General features: G+C 44.6%; 3 protein-coding genes and 1 long non-coding RNA gene across 6 annotated transcripts; 3 read left to right on the top strand and 1 right to left on the bottom strand.

Moving 5' to 3' along the window:
- Window positions 1-718: 718 nt before the first annotated feature.
- Window positions 719-3,207, top strand: LOC100839120 (disease resistance protein RPP13-like). The gene is made up of 2 exons (XM_024462766.1): window positions 719-1,609; window positions 2,250-3,207. The coding sequence occupies exons 1-2, from the start codon at window positions 789-791 to the stop codon at window positions 3,178-3,180; spliced, it is 1,752 nt and encodes a 583-aa protein (XP_024318534.1). The 5' UTR covers window positions 719-788; the 3' UTR covers window positions 3,181-3,207.
- On the top strand, window positions 3,181-4,855 carry LOC112268581 (probable disease resistance protein At1g58390; the record flags this gene model as incomplete). Its single annotated transcript, XM_024454532.1, has 2 exons — window positions 3,181-4,195; window positions 4,328-4,855. Coding segments are annotated over 2 exons (1,041 nt in total), but the record flags the coding sequence as incomplete, so codon positions are not given.
- A 13,896-nt stretch (window positions 4,856-18,751) lies between these two features.
- On the bottom strand, window positions 18,752-20,131 carry LOC112268883. The gene is made up of 2 exons (XM_024455125.1): window positions 19,628-20,131; window positions 18,752-19,126 (listed from the first exon to the last, which is right to left on the bottom strand). Exons 1-2 carry the CDS (start codon window positions 20,024-20,026, stop codon window positions 18,845-18,847), a joined length of 681 nt encoding a protein of 226 aa, XP_024310893.1. The 5' UTR covers window positions 20,027-20,131; the 3' UTR covers window positions 18,752-18,844.
- A 592-nt stretch (window positions 20,132-20,723) lies between these two features.
- LOC100831586 lies at window positions 20,724-22,610 on the top strand. 3 transcript variants are annotated; one of them, XR_002960409.1, is made up of 4 exons: window positions 20,724-21,041; window positions 21,166-21,673; window positions 22,103-22,208; window positions 22,301-22,610. It is a non-coding gene; the product is annotated as an uncharacterized LOC100831586 (long non-coding RNA). The 3 variants fall into 3 exon arrangements; XR_002960410.1 differs by having other exon boundaries at window positions 20,725-21,011; XR_732154.3 differs by having other exon boundaries at window positions 20,726-21,037.
- The last annotated feature ends 440 nt before the right edge of the window (window positions 22,611-23,050 follow it).

The raw sequence follows: 23,050 nt of genomic DNA on the forward strand, positions 1-23,050 counted from the left end.
ATATTCACTTTCCTCTTAGTAATGGCCTAAGTATCACCTTGTTAGATGCCCACAACAAGAGAAAATAAGTACCGGTACTTAGCCTTCCCTCTCTCCTACTCATTTTTTTCTCTTTTCAATGCCAAAGCAACCTTTTCAATTTGGACCCACATGGCATACTCTTTTCTCTATTAAATTATCTTTTCTCATTCTTAGTTCTTATGTCAAAGTTGTTACTTCTGCAGCATACCATCACTTCATTTTTTGTTCCACCTCATCCCAAAAAGCAAAAGAGAAAAGATAAGTACCTGCTATGTACCCATGTTGGAGATGCCCGTCCCGGAATCTTGCCGGCATGCCGTGTAAACTAAAAATAGATGCAAAGAGCGTTGGTCATCTTAATCTATTGACTCGTGTCCAAAGATGACACGGTTACCTTTGAGCATCCAAAGGGACGCCATCCACGGCTGATCTAGAAAACTAAATCCGAGAATTTTTTTCTTAATCTATTGACTCAGTGTCAGGTCCCAACGTGATCAGCTAAATCGATGCAGTCGTTCTGCCATGCCAGCCATGTTACAAGTTCGCTTTTTGAGGTATCCTATGGACAACTGGACACTAATCAATGGGGTAAATTAATTTCATGAAGAGAACAGAGAGCATGTACATTGTTTGGACAGCCAGCTCGGTTCTATAAACAGCCACCTGCAGCCTCCACATAGAACACACATCTACAGCAACCACTACTACGCACTGACTTGTCAGCCAAACAAGAAAGCAAACCAGTCAGAGTTAGAGCAAGGAGAGCCATGGACATCACCACGGGAGCCATGGCCTCGCTCCTCCCCAAGCTGTACGAGCTTCTCAAGGAGCAGTACAAGCTTCACAAGGGCGTCAAGAAAGAAGTGCAGTCTCTCTCGAAAGAGCTCTCAAGCATGCACGCTGCCCTCCGCAAGGTGGGGAGGGTGCCGCGGGAGCAACTCGACGAGCAGGTCAAGATCTGGGCAGACGATGTGCGGGAGCTGTCGTACAACATGGAGGATGTTGTCGACACCTTCCTTGTGCGCGTCGAGGGCTCTGAGCCGGCTGCCGACCTGGATGGTTTCAGGTCGCTCATCAAGAAGATGAGCAATCTGTTCAAGAATGGCAAGGCTCGACATCAAATTGCTGATATGATCAAAGACATCAAAGACCAAGTTCATGATGCGGCTGCCCGGCGTGATAGGTATAGGGTCGACAGTGTTGTTGCTAATCCAGATGCAACAGCCGGTACACTCGACCCTCGCCTATCCGCTATGTACAACAAGCTGAGTGACCTAGTTGGCATCGGTGAACCAAGGGACGAGATAATCAAGAGGTTAACAGTGAAGAATGATGGGGTGGAAACAGTCTCCATTGCTGGATTTGGAGGACTGGGCAAGACAGCTCTCGCCAAAGCAGTGTATGATAGCCTCAAAGCCGAATTCCATTGCACAACATTTGTTTCTGTGTCTCAGAATCCTGAAATAACAAGAATCTTCAAGAAGATGCTCCATATGCTCGATGAGGACAAGTATGCCAACATCAACGAAGCATCCTGGGATGAAACACAACTCATCGATGAACTAAGGAAGTTCCTTCAGAACAAGAGGTACTAACATGGGCACTTTGTTTTTCTTTACTTTTACTCATGCATGCTACCGTTATTTATTTTTCTTTTCTCCCAAGTAGATTTAGAAATCAAGCAAGTGATTTGGTACAAATTATAAAAAATATAGGGATGACAAATGCAGCAAAAGAGAGACAATATCATTAGATGTGCAAGCAATTCTTTTATTTTTAGATAAGATTCTCAAAATGTAAGTAAGGCATGCACGTAACTATGTCATTTAAAATGCTTTTGAATGTAAACAAATGATGATCTGATTTTGCTGTCACGTGAATCATACTTCACAACAGTGAGAAATATAGACTTCTTTGTGTCATGAGCCAACCATTTGTATGATATCGTATTTGCTGAGTAACTTATGTTGCACTCTAAAACATGATATTACCTCTGTTCTCCTTTTACTTGCTTGTTTGTTTGATCGATTGATAGCTTATGAATAGTATGTAGAGAAAAGATTATTTTCTCTAGTTCCGTATTTTGCATTACCTCTGTTCTCCTCCTTCCTGTGCACTATGTTACATGGTTAAAAACAATTATTGGGAGCCCTGAGTTCTATAGATGTTTTTCCACTGAGGTAGGGCTTTATTTACTTATATGGTCATTTTTATTGTCATACACATAGGTACCTCATTGTCATTGATGACCTATGGAAAATACAATCTTGGAAAACCATCAAATATGCTCTCGTGGAGAATAGCTGTGGAAGTAGAATAATCACAACCACTCGTGATTTTGATATTGCTGACCAAGTTGGTGGTTCTTATAAATTGAAACCACTGAGCCTAGAGAGCTCTAAAGTATTATTTTATGGAAGAATCTTTGGCTCCGAAGAAAAATGTCCTGAACAATTGGCTGAAGTATCTTTAAAGATTTTGAAGAAATGTGGTGGTGTACCGTTGGCGGTCATTACCATGGCTAGTCTTTTGACCGTAGCCAGTAAAACACCAAACCCAAGGGAGTGGGATCAGGTGTGTGACTCTATTGGTTCTGGTCTTGGAAACAATCCTGATGTGAAGGATATGAGAACGATATTGTCCCTAAGCTATTATAACCTACCTTCCCATCTAAGGACTTGCTTATTGTATCTAGCCATATATCCTGAAGATTATGAGGTCCCAAGAGATTGTTTGATATGGAAATGGATAGCCGAAGGTTTTATCCCAGAAAACATTAAGGATGGCCGAAGCTTATTCGAGGTTGGGGTGAGTTACTATAATGAGCTTATAAGTAGATGCATGATCCAGCCCATTGAGTATCCTGAAGGTTGCCGTTTGCATGACATGATGCTTGAACTCATTTGTTCATTGTCAAGCGAAGAGAACTTTGTTAGTATATTGGATCATATTGAGGATATCACATCCCCTCAAAGAAATTCTAGGCGGACATCACTCCAGAATAAAAGGGAAAATCATCAAACCACAACTCCTTTTTGTATGAGCGTAACACAAGTGAGGTCTGTTACTGTCTTTCGACCAGCTATTGATCTATTACCACCTCTTTTGAGCTATGGAGTTTTACGTGTGCTGGATCTGAGTGGATGTGATTTGGAGTAAAGTGGCCATCTTAGGCTTAAGTATATTGGGAATTTATTGCACCTGAGATACCTAGGTCTTGCAGAGACAAAAATTTGTGAACTCCCATCAAGTATTGGGAAGTTGCAGTATTTGCAGGTGTTGGATGTATGGGGCAACTCCGATCTGCAAGAATTTCCACCGTCTATTATTAAGCTGAAAAGACTGATATGCCTGCGAGCTACCTGTTATAAAATGGTTGTTTTTCCGGATGGGTTTGGGAATCTGACATCTTTGGAAGTGTTGACCGGGATACCTGCATCCCTAAACATTGTGAAAGAGCTGTGTAACCTAGCAAGATTGAGGGTGCTGGAAATTTTCTTTACTTATGATCAGAGCTTGGAGGTGGAGGGAGCTTTCGTAGAATCTGTTTGCAAGCTGCCAAATATCCAAAGTTTAACCGTGCAGGGTTCTTTTGAATCCATGGATCTCTTTAGTGGGCGCTGGGTGCCTTCTCAACATCTGCGCATATTTGACTGGTACAATGCAGGCGTATTCTCCACACTGCCAGCGTGGATAAGGAGATATCCCTCTCATCTTTCTAACCTCTCCGATTTACGCATCAATGTCAAGAACCTGCAGGAGGAGGACCTGCGAGTCCTTGGGATGTTGCCGTCTCTTCGTATTCTCGGCTTATGCAGCACCCACCAAACTGAAAGGCTTCTAGTCATCGGTGCTGATGCATTCCACTGCCTTGCAACATTCATAGTGCATTTGACGCCACCTGCGCAAATAATTTTTGGACAAGGAGTTTTGCCAAGGGCTGAAGAAGTTGGTTTCAGTTTTGGTGTGCGGTTGGCTAAAGATGAAGGCAATGATGATTTTGACAGCGGCCTGGGGAACCTGCTCTCCCTTCAGCGGGCCTTTCTTAGAATCTGTTGTGGTGGAGTGACAGTTGGGGTGGCGAGGAAAGCGGAGGCTGTGCTCAGGCACCAAGTCGACGTCCATCCTAATCACCCTGAAGCTACAATTAGTACCGGGCAGTCCATACCACAAGGTACAAACAGAACAGTCATCCAAATGCATTCCTTTCTCTCGTACATGCTTCGTTTTAGATCCTCTCGTGTACGTTTATCATGATTATTGACATTTTTCTTTCTCGTTCAATTTCATTTTTGGACTTTGTAAGATGCTGATGAAGATCAACTTTTATGAAGAAGAGGGGATGAATTCACAGCTGCTCACCCTCGTCCACCTAAGACTTTCTTTCTTATAATAACCATATGCACCTCTAGTTCTTCCTAGCTATTAGATCCACATGTACATTTTTCTTGATTACTCACAATTTCGTTCTTTCTTTCTCAGACTGAATTTAACCATATGCACCTCTAGTTCTGTCATTTTTCTTTCCCTGGTTGAATTTCGCCCTAGGCAGCCCGTTAGGTTAGAGGGGGCTGTGCGCACACGGGTTCGTGATTTTGAAGCAGGCCCGAATGGCAAAAGGTACAAAACCTCTGCAGCTGCAGAGAAGGCCTGCCAAGCCCATATCTAGCCCAATAATGGGAATGTTGCTTCTTTTTTGACAGCAATAATGAGGATTCCCCTAAAAAAAGCAATAATGGGGATGTATTCTATAAGATAAGACGTGGATTTGTATAGGTCACTTATTTCTGGACGGAGCGAGTATATTATTGTAACATGATAATTGTTTTCTAAACCGTATTTGTTTTACTCCAAGTTAGATTAACCGATCAAACAATCCCACATTTTTTTATCATGTAACCAAAACAAACAAAGTATCATCAGGTAAAATAAACTGAGCTTAATGTTTTCGGTGAAATATCAGGTCTGCGTGTTAATGTTCAAAAAAGTCTCACCATTCCTATCCGATGTGCTGGGATTAATCTTTATTACACTTATAAAGATTTGAATTGGTGGTCGTGAGTTCACTCGAACAAGACAACCGTTTAATCACTACGGAATCATCTAATTGTCACTCATTCTACACGTATCACGATCTCTTGACAATGCTTGATTGGTTTTCATAACTTTCAAGATAACTGTATTTTTCAAAAAGAATATTTTGACATAATTTTTATTTATCAGAATTTTTTAAAATTATGAGCGACACGTATTTAAACAACTCATGCATAACACAAATTCTTAATTCCGTGGCAGAGCATGGACATTTAGCTAGTATTCAAGAAATTACAGAGTCGTTCCCAGCACCGCTTGGATCAATGCCGGTTACTTATTTGGGGTTGCCTCTTTCTCTTCACGAGCCTCGGAAGGTTCTGTTCCAACCCTTGTTAGACAAAATTGAAAGTAAACTGTCAGGGATCAAGTCCAGATTTACGTCTAAAGGTGGCAGGCTGACACTGCTACGTACGGTTCTTTCAGCTGTCCCAACCTTTAATCTCACCGTGTTCAAATTGCCAGCTTGGATACGTAGCCGTGCATGAGAAGCAGGCTGTGGAAGCGTGATTCTCAGGGTGGTGCTGCTTGTTGCCTTGTCCGTTGCCTTGTCCATCATTCTCAGGGTGGACCGAAGGATTTTGTTGGTCTTGGGGTGATCGACATTGATAAATTTGGCCGGGCTCTCTTGGCTTGCATTGGGAATGGCTGAGATGGACGTGTCCACCATTGAAGCTGTGGGCTCTCATAGAAACCCCGTTGGATGAGTAGGACAGGTCCCTTTTCTCCGCCTTAAGAAAGATTTGCGTTAATGATGGCCGCACTGCTTCCTTTTGGTGTGATGCATGGCTCTAGGGCGAAAGACCGAGGGATATTGCGCCTATGCTTTTTCAGGTGGCGAGAAGGAAAAACAGATCGGTTAAGGATGCGATCACTGAGCATAATTGGATTAGAGACATCAGGCAGAATTTTGAGCACCACATGATCCATCAATTCGCTGACTTGTGCATGCGCGTGGTCCAGGTTCACCTGCAGGAGGATGACTCGACACAATTAGTTGGAAATTAACTTCCAAGTGGCAAATATTCGGCTAAATCGGCATACACTGCTCGATTCCAGGGGTTACTCGTCAGCCTTTCAACCTCTTCATTTGGAAGGTTTGGGCCCTAGAAAAATGCAGTTTCTTCGCCTGGCTGCTAGTTCAGGAGCGTATCCCGACTGCTGATATCCTAACCATCAAAGGAATTCCAAACGACAAATGGTGTCCTTGAGTGGACGAAACGGCTATTCATCTCCTCCTTGAGGGCACCTTTGCCAAGCATATCAATCTCTGGAGACAAGTGGCCATTTGGACGGGCGCTAGTTTCTGGAATCCAAACACACCTGGCAGTCTCAAATGTCAGTCAAAGAGTGGTGGCTATATATCTTTGATTCTGCTTGTTTGTCGAGTAAGGCACATGCAAAGGCTGCCTCCACAGCCTCGATCCTTGTCCTATGAGAGACTCGGAAAGAGCGGAACCCTTGTGTTTTCCAAAACAAGTTGAGTTTCCGATGTGGGTCGGGGTGGCCCGATCTTTCGATGAGATTGGTAACTCTCGATTTGGGTAGGAGGTGACGTTGACGATCCGACTACGGCCTAGGAGGCAGCGCCTTAGCAATCGATACACCAACTCCAGAGGGTTATTGATCACGCGGGGGCACGATCAACCTGACCACGGAGGTCTTTGTTCCTGCAAGCAATCGAAGAACAAGTAAGAACAAGATAAATAGCGGATGCAATCTCAAATTACGAATATACTATATCAAACCAATGTCTCAACGAGACGATAAGTTGGAGTCTTGACGACGGTAAAACAGGTGGTCTAACCGACACACGCGATTACACGAAAGAAGCAAAAATGGCTAAACTTTATCTAATCAAAACCCAAGGCTCCTTGGGGGCCTCATGGGGTATATAAATAGGAGGAGTGAGAGATATTTTCGTCCACCTTGAGTAAGGAGGCCGAAATCCAACTCTATCTCTAATTTTCCTAACAAACTACAACTCTTTAGGAAACAGAAAAACAGATCTGTCAGCTTGTTTTGTCCGTCACGGTCAGCACGAGTCGAATCTCTTGATGGGGCCAGATCCGTTGGAAAGGTCTTGTAATTACCTTTCCAACAAGTACTTGTTTGCTTGATTTGGACTCCGGATGCGGCCTGGGTGATTAAAACAAATTCGGGTCTGCTGACAGCTCGGACCCGAATCGGATTCAACTTTAATTCGTGATATTTTTTTCTAGCAACCTCCCAATCATGTGCCGTTTGATTTGTTGGAAAGTACACTTGAAATCCTTCCCTCTCAGTTGTATGAATGCTTGATTCTTGTTGGCCCTCCCGTTCGCCTCCATCATATCTCATCTTGATCTTGGAGTTGAAAAGCTCGACAAGATGCCTACGTAATAAAACGAGACAAAATAGTAGTAGCTCCGCCTCTTCATAAATATGACAATGAAAAACAATTACTACTTAAATTCACCTGATTATAAATCTTATCAAATATTATAAAATTGAGAGTATCAAAGGTCGTATCCATGGTTAACATGTCCATATCAGTTTCTCTTCTCATCTCCTGACAATCATCAAGGAAGAGGCTGCTGCTTGGAAGTGTGCAGGGGCTGATCTCGGAGCGTTGGCATCTGGTTCGGATGACGTGCCGTGATTGTAGGTCTCGATGACCACGTATATTCTGGTTTTTTCTTCATGAAAAATAAAAATAAATACAGACGAAAGCACAACGAAGTTGTTTTCTCCATCTCCACCTTTTAGATGGCAAAGCCAATGTTGTGGGAAAAACCAACCAAACGATGCATAAGATTAAGTAACCACAAAGATGAAAGATCACTCAACCCATTATGTAACAAGTGGTTTACTGGGTCCACCAATTTACGAGCTGAAATCGTGGTGGATCGATATCCACCACTCTTGCTCGTCCTTAATTTGCGACACCGTACGTCACCGGTGACGTCTTGACGGATATGGATTGCTTGTGCTCGTCGACGAAGATGTGCCCGTGCCCGTGGTACCGCCTAAGCGTGACGTTGTTGACGTTGTGCCCGCGCTCTTGCTCGTCAACGAAGATGTGCTCCCCGTCCTTGCCGCACCAGCTGATGAGGTGGAAGCTGACCACATATATCTATCTGGTAGCCCAAACCGGACCGGTTGCACGGTGGGGAACCACGGTGGATGATGTTGAAAAATTAAGCAATTCAAGAATAACAATTTAATAAATAATTTCAGAATATAGATCACGACGACAGTAGCAACTATCAGATGCATCTTGAAAATACTAGAAGTATTAAACAGCCAACGAACAACAATATGAACTCGCAGATCATAAATAAACAACAGATCGAATCACAATGTACGTACTGTTGCGTTGGAGAGGAAGCCGTTGCTGTTACATTCGCTTGACGAAGAAGACGACGGCGCGTCGCGCTCCCGTCGGATCGAGAAGGCAGACGACCCGTGGTTGCAGGGAAGCGAGCAGTCGCGCAGAGCGCTTTCCAAAAACCTTATTTGCCCTCTCCCATACAGGAGGCGAAAGGTTCCGGAGACCTGCTGTCCCGATCGCTGGTGCACGCCGACGCTCGGGAAGGAGTAGACTACAACGACGGCGCAAAAGTGAGAGACGGGCGAAACCCTAGCTCGGTTGTGTTGCGTACAGATCGGAGGGATGGGGCGGCTGTATATATAGTCACGCAGGTATAGGTCGGTTCGGTTTAGGAAACCTGAATAGACTCCACAAAATCTGTACGCTTCCGTAACAGATTCCAAAAATACCTTGCGCGCGTGACAAAAAGATAAGAAGCCCGGCCCCACACCGCACTGACCCGGCACGGCACGGCACGGCTCGAACTCGAAATCGATTCACGAAACGCGGAGCGCGCGCGTCGTGACGAGGCGAGGCGAGCGCAGGAGGAGGAGGAGGAGCACGCGTGGGGATTTCTCTTGCTCACTTGTTCAATAGGTGAGAAGCAACATCTTTTATATGTTGGTCTCACTCACTCTAAACTAGTAAGGTGGGACTATTCCTATTTCCACTCCCCTCATCCCACTTCATGAATGGGCCTTTGAGATTTTCAGAATTCATTAAAACTTGGGCTTTGGCTGATCAGGCCCACCAAATTCTAACAATCCCCCACCAGATCTCAAATACCCATTTAGAGATTTACCTGTTCTCGCTACTTATTTATATACTAGTGTTTCAGCAAAGATTGTTAAGTTGAACTTCTGCCTAGAACTTTAAGTTACAACCATCCACACTCACAATGGACTAAGCCTTGAATTGTAAGATGGCGTGAAATAGATTTCACTCAAAGTCAACCAGTACTGAGCTATCAGTAGTCTACCCCGTGGGTGGAGCATATGTGTCATACTCCGTGGTCTCTTCATGAGTTACTAGAAATCACCCAAATCTCATAGACTGCGACGTTAGACAGTCGAACTCATATAGGTGTGTTATTTCAAGAATACTCTGTAGGACAGCATCTTTCGCTACTCATAGCCGCAATGAACACATTAAGGCATGTCGCCAACCTGCCTTACAGCAATATGAGAGTCGCACATCTTCACATAGAGGGGGTTATAACATACTCTCCTCTGTTATACCAATATATTTGTTCTTCCCAGATTCTACTTCACGGGATCTCCGATCACATAGGTTGAGTTACCACTATGGCACAACATTCATGGGTCTCAACCCCATCTCCCTCGATGCACGCTCTATCACATTACGTGATAGTCCCTTGGTAAAGGGATCTGTCAGGTTTTTCTCTGTTTGAATATATGTAACAGTTATCACTCCGGAGTTTTTCAATTTCCTGACAGACTGCACACGTCTCCTCACGTGTTTTGATGACTTCGCGTTATCATTTGAACTGTTTACTTTAGTAATAACCGTTTGATTATCACAGTTCATCAGAATAGCCGGCACTGGTTTTTCAACCACCGGCAAGTCCATCAAAAGATCTCTCAGCCACTCCGCCTCAAAGGTGGCTGTATCTAAAGCAGCAAGTTCTGCTTCCATAGTTGACCTCGTCAATATGGTTTGTTTGCAAGATCTTCATGATAGTACACCACTGCCAAGTATGAAGGCATACTCGGTTGTGGCGTAGAGATCATCTTCTTTAGAGATCCAGTTCGAATCACAATATCCCTCAAGCACAGATGGATGATCTGAATAATGTATTCCATAACTCATCGTACCTTTTGGATAGCACAATATCCTTTCTAGTGCACGCCAATGATCTATACTCAGGTTTGACATGAACCTACTCAATTTGCTCACAGCAAAAGAGATATCAGGCCTCGTATCGCTAGCTAAGTACATAAGGTAACCGATTATTTAAGAGTATCTCAATTGATCTTTCCCTTCTCCATTGTTCTTTCTGAGTATCACGCTAGGGTCATACGGTGTTGGTGAAAGTTTGCTGTCAGTAAAACCGAAATGACTCAAGACCTTCTCAACATAGTGGGATTGCAACAAAGTAATTCCACTCTCATCTTTAACCAGCTTAATGTTAAGAATAACATCAGCCTCTCCCAGATCTTTCATATCAAAGCAATTTGACAGAAACGACTTGACCTCATTTATCACTTTTACGTTTGTACCAAAAATCAGAATATCATCCACGTACAAACACAAGATAACACCTTCGCCCCCACCATGACTATAGTACACACATTTATCAGCCTCATTAATGACAAATCCTGCAGGAGTTAAAGTTCTGTCAAAATTCTCGTGCCATTGCTTAGGTGTTTGTTTTAGTCCATACAAAGATTTTTTGTAACTTGCACACCTTTCTCTCTTCACCCTTTACCACAAATCCATCTGGCTGTTCCATGTAAATTTCCTCTTCCAACTCTCCGTTAAGAAAAGATGTCTTTACGTCCATTTGATGAACGACAAGACCATAGGAGGCAGCCAGAGATAGTAGTACTCGAATGGTAGTAAGTCTAGCAACGGGTGAATATGTGTCAAAATAATCTTCGCCTTCTTTTTGAGTGTAGCCTTTTGCCACAAGCTTCTTCTTTGAACACCCACTTGCAGCCTACTGGCTTACAACCGTGGGGTCGTTCAGATATCTCCCAAGTCCCATTAGAAAGAATGGAGTACATCTCACTCTGGACAGCTTCTTTCAAGTCATCTGCATCAGGAGATGCATATGCCTCTGCAATGGTTTTGGGAGTATCCTCCACAAGGTACACAATGAAGTCATCACCGAAGGATTTTGCAATCCTTCGTCTCTTACTCCTGGAAGGAGCTTCATTGTCATCCTTCTCAACATCATCCTCAGGATGTTCAGATTCATTATCAGATGTATTAGATTCAGGTATGCTAGACTCAGGTAATATTTCAGAAGAAATTCTAGCAATGCTATGCATATCTTTCATAGGAAAAGTATTCTTAAAAAATGTTGCATCACGAGATTCCATAATAGTATCAACATGCATATCAGGTACCTCAGATTTAACAACTAAGAATCTATAGCCCACGCTCCGCTGAGCATAGCCTAGAAAGCTACAATCCACTGTTTTCGGTCCGAGCTTGCATTTCTTGGGAATTGGAACGTTGACCTTTGCCAAACATCCCCAAGTGCGCAAGTAAGAAAGTGATGGTTTTCTTCCAATCCACTCCTTTCATTCCAGCATCTTCTATCCATCTTAATTTTCTTGTCAGTGTTCATTGGGTTTCCAACACTGTTTGATTAAATAACATACTCAAGCCGTTTGTGACGAGTCGATCCTAAATTAATAAAATAAATAAATTATACAATGATTTGTTTAATTGATAGGTTAGTTAGAGAAAATGTTATATGATAAAAAAACATCCCATGGCCGGCAAACACAATGTTTTTTAGTTGATAGGTTATTTGCACCTAGACCAGGCTCGAGCTCCAGTTTACCGACCGAAGCCCCACCCTAAAGCCCAAAAAAAGAGGTAAATGCACCGCTGGTATACCAACTTGGCACAGATGTGCAGAAGTCACCATACATGGAAAATGCCAAATTATGGTGTTACAACTTGGCACGGTTGAGCGCGCGCGGTCAAAAATACGAATCGCCGCTACCTGAGCCGACGTGGCATGCCAGCGTGGACAGTGCGGGCTCTTTTGTTGGGAAAAATGTTTGGCGGGGGGTAAATTAGAAAATCGTATGTTATAAATACCGAATCCCCACCCAAATCCCTAAATCCCCATCCAAATCCCCCGAATCCACACCAAAATTCTTCCCCTGGCTCTCATGGCGGCTCGACGATTCCTGAAGGAGATTTTCCAGCGCGGCGAGCCCGACCTGCGGCCCGCTCGTGGGCATGTCCTGATGTCTCACGCATGTACTGAACGTGGCCAGCTTCTACGGCCGCGCGCATGTACTGAACCTGGCCAGCTTCTACCTTTTGAATGTTCTATGTGACAAGAATGTACTGAAATGTTGACAGATTGCATAAATCAGCCAGAATGGCATATATAGTTTTGCCAGCAGATGACAGCAGCATGGAACCATGTTGACATATTGCATAAACATCCCATAGAGCATATATAGTTTTGCATCAAATGCCAATGGCATATATAGTTTTTTTTTTACCGAAAACTGTAGGAGAAACCCCTACAGTAACTTTATTGAAAAAACAAAAGAAATACAAGAACTGTATAGCATGGAACAAAACCCAAGAGAAACTAAACCTTACCTACTCATATACAACAAGGACTCAAGCCAAGCAGCAAGCCGAGGGGCCAGCCCCGGCTTAAACCTATGACCTAGCAAAGAAAGATCATGCACAAACGCCGCACGCCACGAACGGAAAGAAGGTATGATTCCTTCGAAAATGAGGCCGTTCCGTTGCTTCCAAATATGCCAACATCCGAAAGCAGTCACCTCCAACAGAAAAGGCTGCCTGAAAGATCTCATCGCTCTCTGCACCACAACATCAACCGAAGGCCCCGAACGCCAATCAATCTGAAGGAAGGACCAGATCCTCCGGTTGAAATTGCAAGTAAAAAACAGATGTTGCCAATCTTCAAGCACCCCCGCACTACAAAGCACACAACCATCATCATCATCCCTTAACCAATGCCTGTGCCGGAGCATGTCGCGAGTGTTTAGTCGGTCCACCAAGAGAAGCCAAGCAAAAACTTTGACCCTGGGAGTGCATCTAGAACGCCAAAGCCAAGTGAAAATCTTGGGAGCAACCACATGCTTAAAACCCAGGGCATAGAACTTAATAGAAGAATACCGTGCTCCCCAAGCAAACCCCCAGCAATCCGACTCCACAGAAAGCTGAATAGAGAGACGCAAAGACTCCAAAAGACCAAGCTACTGAAAAGCTTCCTGGGAAAGAGGTAACCTGAACAGCGAGAGAATGTCAGGGGCAAGGCAAACATCCGCCACCGAGAGGTAACCGTCCACCGCAAAGGAGAAAAGATGCGGCCATTCCACTTTAAGAGCGATCCCATGCCACTTATCATGCCAGAAAAGAGCCGATTGACCAGAACCGACCAACACCGAGGAGATGTCTAGAAACTGATCCACTAACTTCATAATATCCTTCCATCAAAAAGAGCCACATAGCTGCGTCGCATGCGGAACGATCCCATGATAGTACGAAGACCAAATAAGCTGCACCCAAGGAGTGGAGGTTCTGTTATAGAATTTATGTAATTTCTTGAGAAGAAGACCCTCATTTTGTCGTTGAAGATTAACCACGCCCAGCCCTCCTTTAGCCTTGGGCTGACAAACCCTCTCCCAAGTGACCAGCGATTGCCAAGAGGATTCCTTATCATTGCCCCGCCACAAACACTGACATCGAATACAGTCCATCTGCTTGATCACACCAGGAGGAAGAACCAAAGAGCACATATAGTAGGTAGGCAAAGAGGATAACACCGAATTCACCAACTGTAACCGTCCACCATAAGACAAAAACCAGAGCTAGCCGAGAGCCGTCTTTCCATACGGTCAATAAGGGGAGCATATATAGTTTTTCCAGCAAAATAAACATCCCACAGAGCATCTACACCGTTTAGTTTAACATCACCAAAACAAACACGATAGCATCACAGTAGCCATTACAGCATGCATAAATCAGTCAATGGAGAGATCATCAAGACTGAGATCATGCAGAGGTGCCCCTTGGGTGTTGTTCACTTCGTCAGCTTCATCTTCTGCTCCCTCTTGCTATACACCTAGATTAGATGGACCTGCAGCACCATTTTCACCAAACAGATGCCACTCTGCTCTTCCTATTTGTCTTGGTGCCCCATTCTGAATGTCTCCAGCTCTTCCTCTGCCTCTACTTCTTCCTCTAGTCCCTCTACCTGTAGATGTTGCTCTTGTTGCTCTTCCTCTGCCCCTAGTCCCTGTCCCCCCTCTCCCTGCAGCTGTCCATCTAGGTCTACCCCTAGATCTTGTTCTCTCTCTTAGTGCAGCCATGCCTTCAGTGGTTGCAGTGGTTACTCTTGCAGGTGGGATTGAATTTCTGTACTCTCCAACAAATGAAGACTCTTGTGGTATTGGTTCAAACTATTGAGGCATTCTTCTTGGTACCTTGTATGATGAAATTTGTGTCACCTAATGACAGAGAACATGAAAAAAGAAATTTGGCATATATAATTAGGAGACACTAACCTCATTAATCAAATCTGATACAACAGTTTCTTGCACATTTAGTTGGGTCCAGTGTCAGGTCAATCACTGTTGGTTTGATATGCTGTAACAATAAAACAAATGAATTATATACTGACACAATCATGGATAGTAAAAGAGGATGAAAATGAACTCCAAGCCTTACATCAAGTATTGATGGGTCATCTTCATCACCATGCTCATCTATAATGAACTCTCTTGTCACCCTTAGCACATCTTGCATGATTACTTCCTCATTACTTCTTCTTCTCCTCCTCTTGGGTGTAGGTTCAACAGGATCTGGCACTCTTCCTTCTTGGGCAGCCTTTGACTCTTCTTCTCTTCTCACATCCTCTTTGAAAGCAGCACAACCCTTGATGTTGTGACCAGTTTTCCTGCAGTAGCTGCACCTCATCTGCACACCATGCTTGCTAAGTCTAATCCCTTCTTCTAATTCTTCAGGTTGTTTTCTTCTGTACCTTCTTGGTCTGCCAATCTGTTTTGCATAGTAGGGAGGGTTCACATCCACACCATTGGTCCTTGTCCACTCTTCTCTATCTCTCACTGGAAATATGTGGCATCCATATGCCTGCATGTATGTCTTGAGTGTATAGCAACTAGCAACCATCTCATCAGGTCTTATTCTTCATGCATAAAGTAAGCTATGGCATGGTGGCATGGGATGCCTGTGAGCTGCCATCTTCTGCATGTGCATGATCTATGAGTCAGCTCAACAATGTATCTGTTATCCCTATGGGTCACCTCAAACACACCCACACCAGCAGGACTCACAAAACAATTAGCTGCCCAATCAGAAAACTTCCTAAGATTCTCTCTAACCTTGGGACAAAGAGTCCCTTTCTATTCTTCTAAACACTCTTTCTAATTTTCTACCGCATTGACAGAATGGGAAGATCTCTAGCTTCTAAGATGTATCTGTTGAAGACCTCAGAATGGTTGTTAAGCAGTTCATCACACTTAGGAAACTCTGAGAAATAGGCCCTAACCCAAGTGTTTGGAGCATGTTGTTGAAGCCAATCATGTGCACCAGGTCACTCTAACTGCATCTTTGCCATATTTTTCTCAAATAATGGAATGTTGCTAGATTTGGCACATGCAAATACATGCTGCTTCACTGTCTCCCCCTTGTGGACCATGTTAAGATTTTGCCATAGATGTCTAACGCAGAATCTATGCTTAGAATGGGGCCAGACTTCCTTCACGGCATTAATTAGTCCCTTTTGCCTATCACTCATGATTCTGTAAGGAGATGTGTTGGTCACATGTAGATCATTTTTCAGAGTGTTGAGGAACCAAACCCAGCTACTGGTACACTCAATCCCCACTACACCCATTGCAATTGGGAATATACATTCATTAGGGTCAATGCCCACTGCAGTCAATAATACACTCCCAAACTTTGTTTTGATATGTGTACCATCAAGAAAGATAAGTGGCCTGCACCCTTTGATGAAGCCCCTCTTGCATGCATCCAAATAGAAGTGCAAAGTGCTAAATGTGTTGAGCTTTAGCTGAAGATAGAAGGTGTTGCCTGGGTTGGTTGTCCTCAACTCTTGACCATAATCCCATGAAAGCTTATACTGTTTAAGTTCATCACCATATATCTCTTTCAGGGCTGCTCTTCTTGCCCTTCCTAGCTTGAACATGCTTGGTACCATGTTATACTCCCTCTGAACTTTGTTTGCAAATGCTTTTAGTGTCATCTTTTCATCATCCCTGAATGCATCAATGTACTTCCTAGTTAGGAATGGTGCTGTCATTTCCTTCACCTGCCAGACCCTTTCACATGTATGCAGGGACACAATTTTTTTAACTTGGAAACAGTTAAATCTGCTGTCCTTAGATGCACTAAGCTTTCATAAGCAGCCATCTGCACATTGCACATCAACCCTTGTCTTATTGTTTCTTGTCTTCCTCAAAGGGACCCTATTCTTAACAGCATAAGAGCCAATTGCTTTTCTCAGCTCCTCCACAGATGAGAAAACCATGCCCATCTTGAACCTTGGATTTGCCATGACTGTCATAGCATTGAATGTACTAAAATTGAATACTGGTTCATCATTTTCTGCCTTAGGTAAATCTATGTCTTCATCATTCACTTCATCATCCATTTGTGGCCCTTCTTCTTGGTTCTCCACTTCCAATTCATCCACCAACCCCTGTCAACATTATTAGCAAACAAGTCATCATCTCCTTCCTTAGCATCATAGTCACTGTCCACAAAATCAGGATCACTTTCAGAATTTGAACCATGCATTTCTTCAGCCTTCACCGTAATCTGGAGCCACACCGCCGGATTCACGATGACGAGGCTCCATGGCCGCCTCGGCCCGCCGGACGGCAGCTCAAGCTCCGATGGACCCCGCTCAGCTCCTCCGACGCCGACGTCGCCTCCCCTATCGCCACTTCGTTTCTTCTCGGGATTTGGTGGTCGATTGTGAAGAGCGTCTGAGAAGCAGGGGGGTTTCTACAAATATACAATGCCCTTCCTGCGCCGCACTGTCCACGCTGGCATGCCACGTTGGCTCAGGTAGCGGCGACTCGTATTTTTGACCGCACGCACTCATCCGTGCCAAGTTCTAACACCGTAATTTGGCATTTTCCATGTATGGTGACTAATCTGCACATATGTGGCAAGTTGATATACCAGCGGTACATTTACCTCCCGATTGGAAACTGTCAGTGCTTTTTGAAAAAAATAGGTATAAAAACTATATTCATCCCAAAAATGAATGATTGATATAATATATTTTTAATAGGCAAAAGTAGTCTATTTTTCTGGGTTTGGGGCCGGCCCCGGTCTTTGGGTTTTACTGTCAGGATTTGTAATTCCTGGCCTATTTGCACCTAACCAAATACTCCTATGTTGCAAATTAACTCCCGATTGGAAACTGTTAGTGCTTTTTGAAAAAAATAGGTATAAAAACTATATTCATCCCAAAAATGAATGATTGATATAATATATTTTTAATAGGCAAAAAGTAGTCTATTTTTCTGGGTTTGGGGCCGGCCCCGGTCTTTGGGTTTTACTGTCAGGATTTGTAATTCCTGGCCTATTTGCACCTAACCAAATACTCCTATGTTGCAAATTAAGGAGATCAAGAGAAGAGGAGCCATGGCCAACGCTGCCGCACGCCGCCATGCGCCGCTGCCAACTTCGGGAGCTGCCCCCTGCCTGCACGAACTTAACAGTTGTTTGCTATCTCTTGTCTGATTACAAACGGGCGGAAACTGACTGCCATTTCTAATTAAAGCAAACAGCCGTTTTAGCATTTTTCTTTTAGCCCGAATCATATGGTGAGTTATACTCGATATCACTGTCTTCGGTTAGTAGTATAAAAATAGAAAAAAGGATGTAGGGTACGTAGGAAAACACCGAAATGCAAAGAACCCCTGGACACGAGATCTGATTTCATTATATAGTAACAGAAAGAAAGAGAGAGAGAGAGTACACTATCGAGATCAAACAAACGGAAACATTTTTCTGTCCTCTTACAATGCACGTACTTTAAAATTTAAACTTTAACAATCAGTTATTATTAACATGTTTGATGGTCAAATTTGAAATGCATATACACCAACTATATAACTATGTGAAGGATACCGAGGGCAGACAGAACAGAAATTTTTCACCGAGGCCAGGTGTAGAGCTAGGCCCATTGGACGTTTTCACCCACGGTGCGAGCCATAGCGAAGACGGCTTTTAGCTGGGCGTGCCATTACTGATCCATACGTCCTGGTAGACGAATAGGTCCTATAAGATGAAGCGTTATCGTAGATGAGCACACGCTCGTAGGCCGCCGTACCAGCCGACGAGGCGTGTGATGCGGTCATGGCGGAGGTGGACCAGGACTTCCAGCTTTGGCGCCGCGCCACCCTGGCCTGCGTCGGCGGCCCACGTGGCGGCGGCAGCACAATTGGCCGTGGTGGCGGCTTAGCTGGGGCCCACGGGGGCCCAAGCAGCCGCACTGGCATAACGGGGACCCCCGCCGGCACAGGCCGGTAGCCGCCCCACATCGGCATGACGTTGACACGTGTCGGCACCTTCGGCTGTGGCTCACCCGCCTGGCGGCCCGTGCCCGACTGCGTAGGTAGCGGATCGGGGAACCTAGTGCCCGAGCCTGGCTGTGTAGGTAGCGAAGCGAAGCCCACTGGGCCACGAGTCGTAGGGGGAAAACCAAAGCACATTGGATTGGGAACCCAACGGCCCGAGTCTCGTTGCGCAGGCAGCGAAGCGAAGCGCACTGGACCAGGAGCCTAGCGGCCTGACAATGGCGCCACGTCCGGTACAGCTTCGATCCCCTCTCATCTGGCTATCTTCGGCCTTACCGCCTTGCTGCTCACGGTCACCTCGCATCATCCTTGCGTAGCCGCTCGGCTCTAGTGTCAACTTCAAAAGAGGAGATCCATCAGTAAGTATTTAGTAACCGCACCAAATAATATGTGCAAAGAGATCAATTTATAAATAAATTATGTATTATGCATTTGGAGTCAAACCCGGCCATGACATTGACACCCCAATCTACCGGTGGTTGGGTGCCGAGGTCAAACCAGTGTTTTATGCTAACAATATTGTCTATATGGAATTTAAACTAGACATATCTTCTATATAAAATGTTTGGATTCAAAATTTGTTTGAAAATTTCAGACGATAACCAAGCCTAGTGACCACAAATCTCGCTGCCTCCTTCTAAATTTTTCATTTGGTAAGAACCTGGAGTCATGGTTGTTCCTCTATATGATGACACAAAACATTAAACAACTCATACAACGAGGGCTGCTTATTACAATAGCCCTCACAAGAACCGGACCAACATCTACTCTCACGTACAGTAACACCCGGACATCTAGCTTTAGCGAGTAGATATGAATATTTGGAGTAAGGTATTACCGATGGCGATGAGCCGGTTCTTGTGGCTTTGGCGCAGCCGCGGCGTGGACGATCGTGACCGTTAACGCCGGCAGAGACCTGCAGCTGCTTGCCCAGGCCCAGGTCCTGGGCGCAGGCGGCGATGCGCATGTCGATTTCGAGGAACCTGGCGGCCCTCCTGCCTCTGCAGGTCACGCAGCTGGAGAAGCAGCGGCTCTGTCGGCTGCAAGAGTTGATGAGATCGACCGCGTCGTCGAGTGCGGCGATGAGCTTTTTGCACAGTGCGTTCCGCATCATGGCCGCATCGTCTTCGCCGAGGACGACGGACGAGTCGCTGAGGATGTCGCCGACGGTGGTGCGCACGCGGTTGGCAAGGTGACACAAGAAATTAGTAAGGTGAGCACCAGCTGGTTGCCACATTGCGCCGGGCCGTCTTCCCCCCCGTGTCCAGCTCCTGCAACACCCCGAGAAGCGTGCTCACTGCAACCATGATCCCGTTCGATCTCGACGAACGAACTGGCTCAAGAGGACAGGACTAACTAACATTTCAGTTTGAGATCAATCCATGAGAGCAAGTACTATATATTCCCTCGGTCCCAAATTAATTGGTGCCGGAATTTTTGCAAAAATCCAACTGCAAATTCCCGAAATAAACTTGCAGTCCACATTCTATTGGAACTTTTGTGAAAAAACCCTTGTAAATTTTCGAAATTAACGCGCAGTTCACGTTTAATTGAAGATGTGGACTACAGGTTTATTTCAGAAATTTACAGGAGTTTTTTTAAAAAAAACCCAGCGCCAATTAATTAGGAACAGAGGGAGTATATACAAGAAACGTTGTATTGTGACTATTTTGAGAGTAGCCTAAGGAATTTATTGTGATTAAACTTTGGAAGAAAGCTATCGATGTCTCTCACCGGCCAAACTGATGCGAGACGACCTAGCAGCTGGACTAAGACTTGGTAACGGCTAATGGATTTTATTAAACTTGCTCAGTTGCTTGCATGCATCATTCATGCATGCAACCCCCATTTTCTTTTACCTAATAATGGTTAGATGGTGCAGCTGCACTTTTTGCTTGCAGCGAGCATATCGACCGCTCACCACGCCCCGACCAGGTGTTTTCGGAAGCGCGTGGTCTTCCGCTTCCTATCCGTCCTCCCCACGAGGCCACGACACTTTTCCCCTTCCGTCCTGTCCCGTCTAACTCCCGCTCCTCTGCCTCCCTCGTTTCATCCTCCCGGTCCTCCACCTCCCTCGTTTCCTTCTCCCGCTGCAGCCGAGGGGGCGCGGCGCTGGGGAGAGGCGCAGCGGCGCGCCGCCTCCCACCGTGTACTCGGCCTCCTCTCTTGCTCCTCCCTTCCTCCTACCCCCGCTGGCGCTGAGGGGCCGCGCGGCACGCGAGGTATTCCATGACAGAGTCAAAGGCGGGTAGGTACTGCGCTCCCCGATCCGTGACGGATCCGCGGCGATTTCGCGCCCATGGCCGCCGGCCGTGCCAGGCGTGGCAGGCCCATTTTCTCCGCCGATTAACCCTTTCCCCATCCTCTCCCTCGCAGTTACTCGATGCGTGGCTGCACGCGGTTCTGCAACTACCGCCGCTAGACAAACGGAGGAGTCTGGAGTGGTTCGTTCGTCAATCTCCGCATACACGGTTAGGTCAGTGCATCCTCTTCAGGTCTCTTCGATCTTCGATTTGGTGCTCGTTCGGATGTAGGGATTCCAGGGGGTCGTACGGATTTGGGTACGTTCTCCACCGGCTCCGGATCCTGGCGAATCAACTGTGTGGGATGGTTGTTCTCGTCGGTAACGAGCTGAAGATTGAGCATCCATCTGCTCCTTGCTCCCCCGTGACTTGGTGAAATCTCAGGGATGTGTGCTTTGTACTTGTTAACATGCATTGAAGGTGTTGTGTGGATGGGGTATTTTGGCAGAGTTTTGCTCCATTTTTTTTTGGGTCAAGAGAGTGATGTTGTGTGGATGGATTCTTGGTGCAGCTTATTTTGGCTGATTTTTGGGGGCTGATGTGTGGACGGGGGTTGCAGCGGCCATGTGTTTGTGCAAACTGTAGGTACTCTACTCTATGTACTGTAGGTAAATAGTTGCTAAATCATACTCCCTCCGTCCCATATTAAGTGACTCAAATAAGTGACTCAAATTTGTCTAAAATTTGACGTATCTATATACTAAAATACGTCTAGATACATGTAATATGTCAATACTTAATATGGGATGGAGGGAGTACAATACTATCTACTTGCTTACTTTTCACAGGAAGTTGCTGCTCAGCTTCCATATCAAATTCCAGCAAAGTTGCAAAACCCCCAATTTGTAGATGCTTTGTTTCAATTAAAAGGTTGCTTCAAAAGGTCTAATTAGGTGCCACGAGAGGGAAACATATCATGCTTCTTTTTTGTGCACATTGGTGCTACGTGTATATTTTTGTAGATAAAATAGTTTGCTAAATCATACAATGTACTTGCTTAATTTTTACAGAAAGTTGCTATTCAGCTTCCATATCAAAGTTGCCACGGAGTTAGAAAGTTTTGCATGTGTTTGGGTGTATCATCGGAGAGACACAGTGGCTGCAAACACAGATGGAGTATGGCCCTTTTTGCCGCCATTTTTATGTGTTTTTTCGCTTTCCAAGGGGAGGCTTTGAACCAAATACTTATTTTCGTCGTAATGTTTCAGGCACAGGTGGCACCTAATAAATCCAGTCCTTCAACAACTCGCTTCCCAAGAAACTGAAGTCGCACAAGAAGATGCATAAGGAGCTGTAAAAAAGTACAGGCCCTCGATTTAGAGATACCGACCCTAAATGTAATACTGCCAAAATTTGCTTTAAGCACAAACCTCAACATGTAGTTGTTTAATTCAAAGCAAAAGTTGTTGGAAATATTTCTGGGGGATATGGAGATTTTGGTTACTGTGTTTCCAGCTACTTTGTATATATAATTCTAGCAAGATTTCCTTAATGAGTCTAGCAAGTTTTATGATTCCAGCCAGTTTTCGTCACACGTATATACGTCAGCAAATTTTCTATATGATTCCAACAAGTTTTAGTCATTGTCCAGCAACTTTCTTTTATGATTCTAGCAAGATTTTATTCACTGCCAAGCAACTTTCTCTATGATTGCAACATGTTTTTATTCATTGCCCATCAACTTTCTATATGATTCCAACATGTTTTTATTCATTGCCCAGCAACTTTTTCTACGATTCCAGCATGTTTTTATTCATTGCCCAGCTATTTTCTATATGATTCCAGCATGTTTATATTCGTTGCCCATCAACTTTCTATATGATTCTATCACGTTTTCAGTCATTGCCTAACAACTATTTTCTACAGTTCTAGCAAGTTTTATTCATTGCCCTGCAATTTTTTTGTATGATTCCAGCAAGTTTGAGCCATTGGCCAGGAACTTTCTTCTATGATTCCAT

The sequence above is a fragment of the Brachypodium distachyon genome, chromosome 4, assembly GCF_000005505.3.
Source record: "Brachypodium distachyon strain Bd21 chromosome 4, Brachypodium_distachyon_v3.0, whole genome shotgun sequence".
In the NCBI taxonomy this organism is placed as follows: Eukaryota; Viridiplantae; Streptophyta; class Magnoliopsida; order Poales; family Poaceae; genus Brachypodium; species Brachypodium distachyon.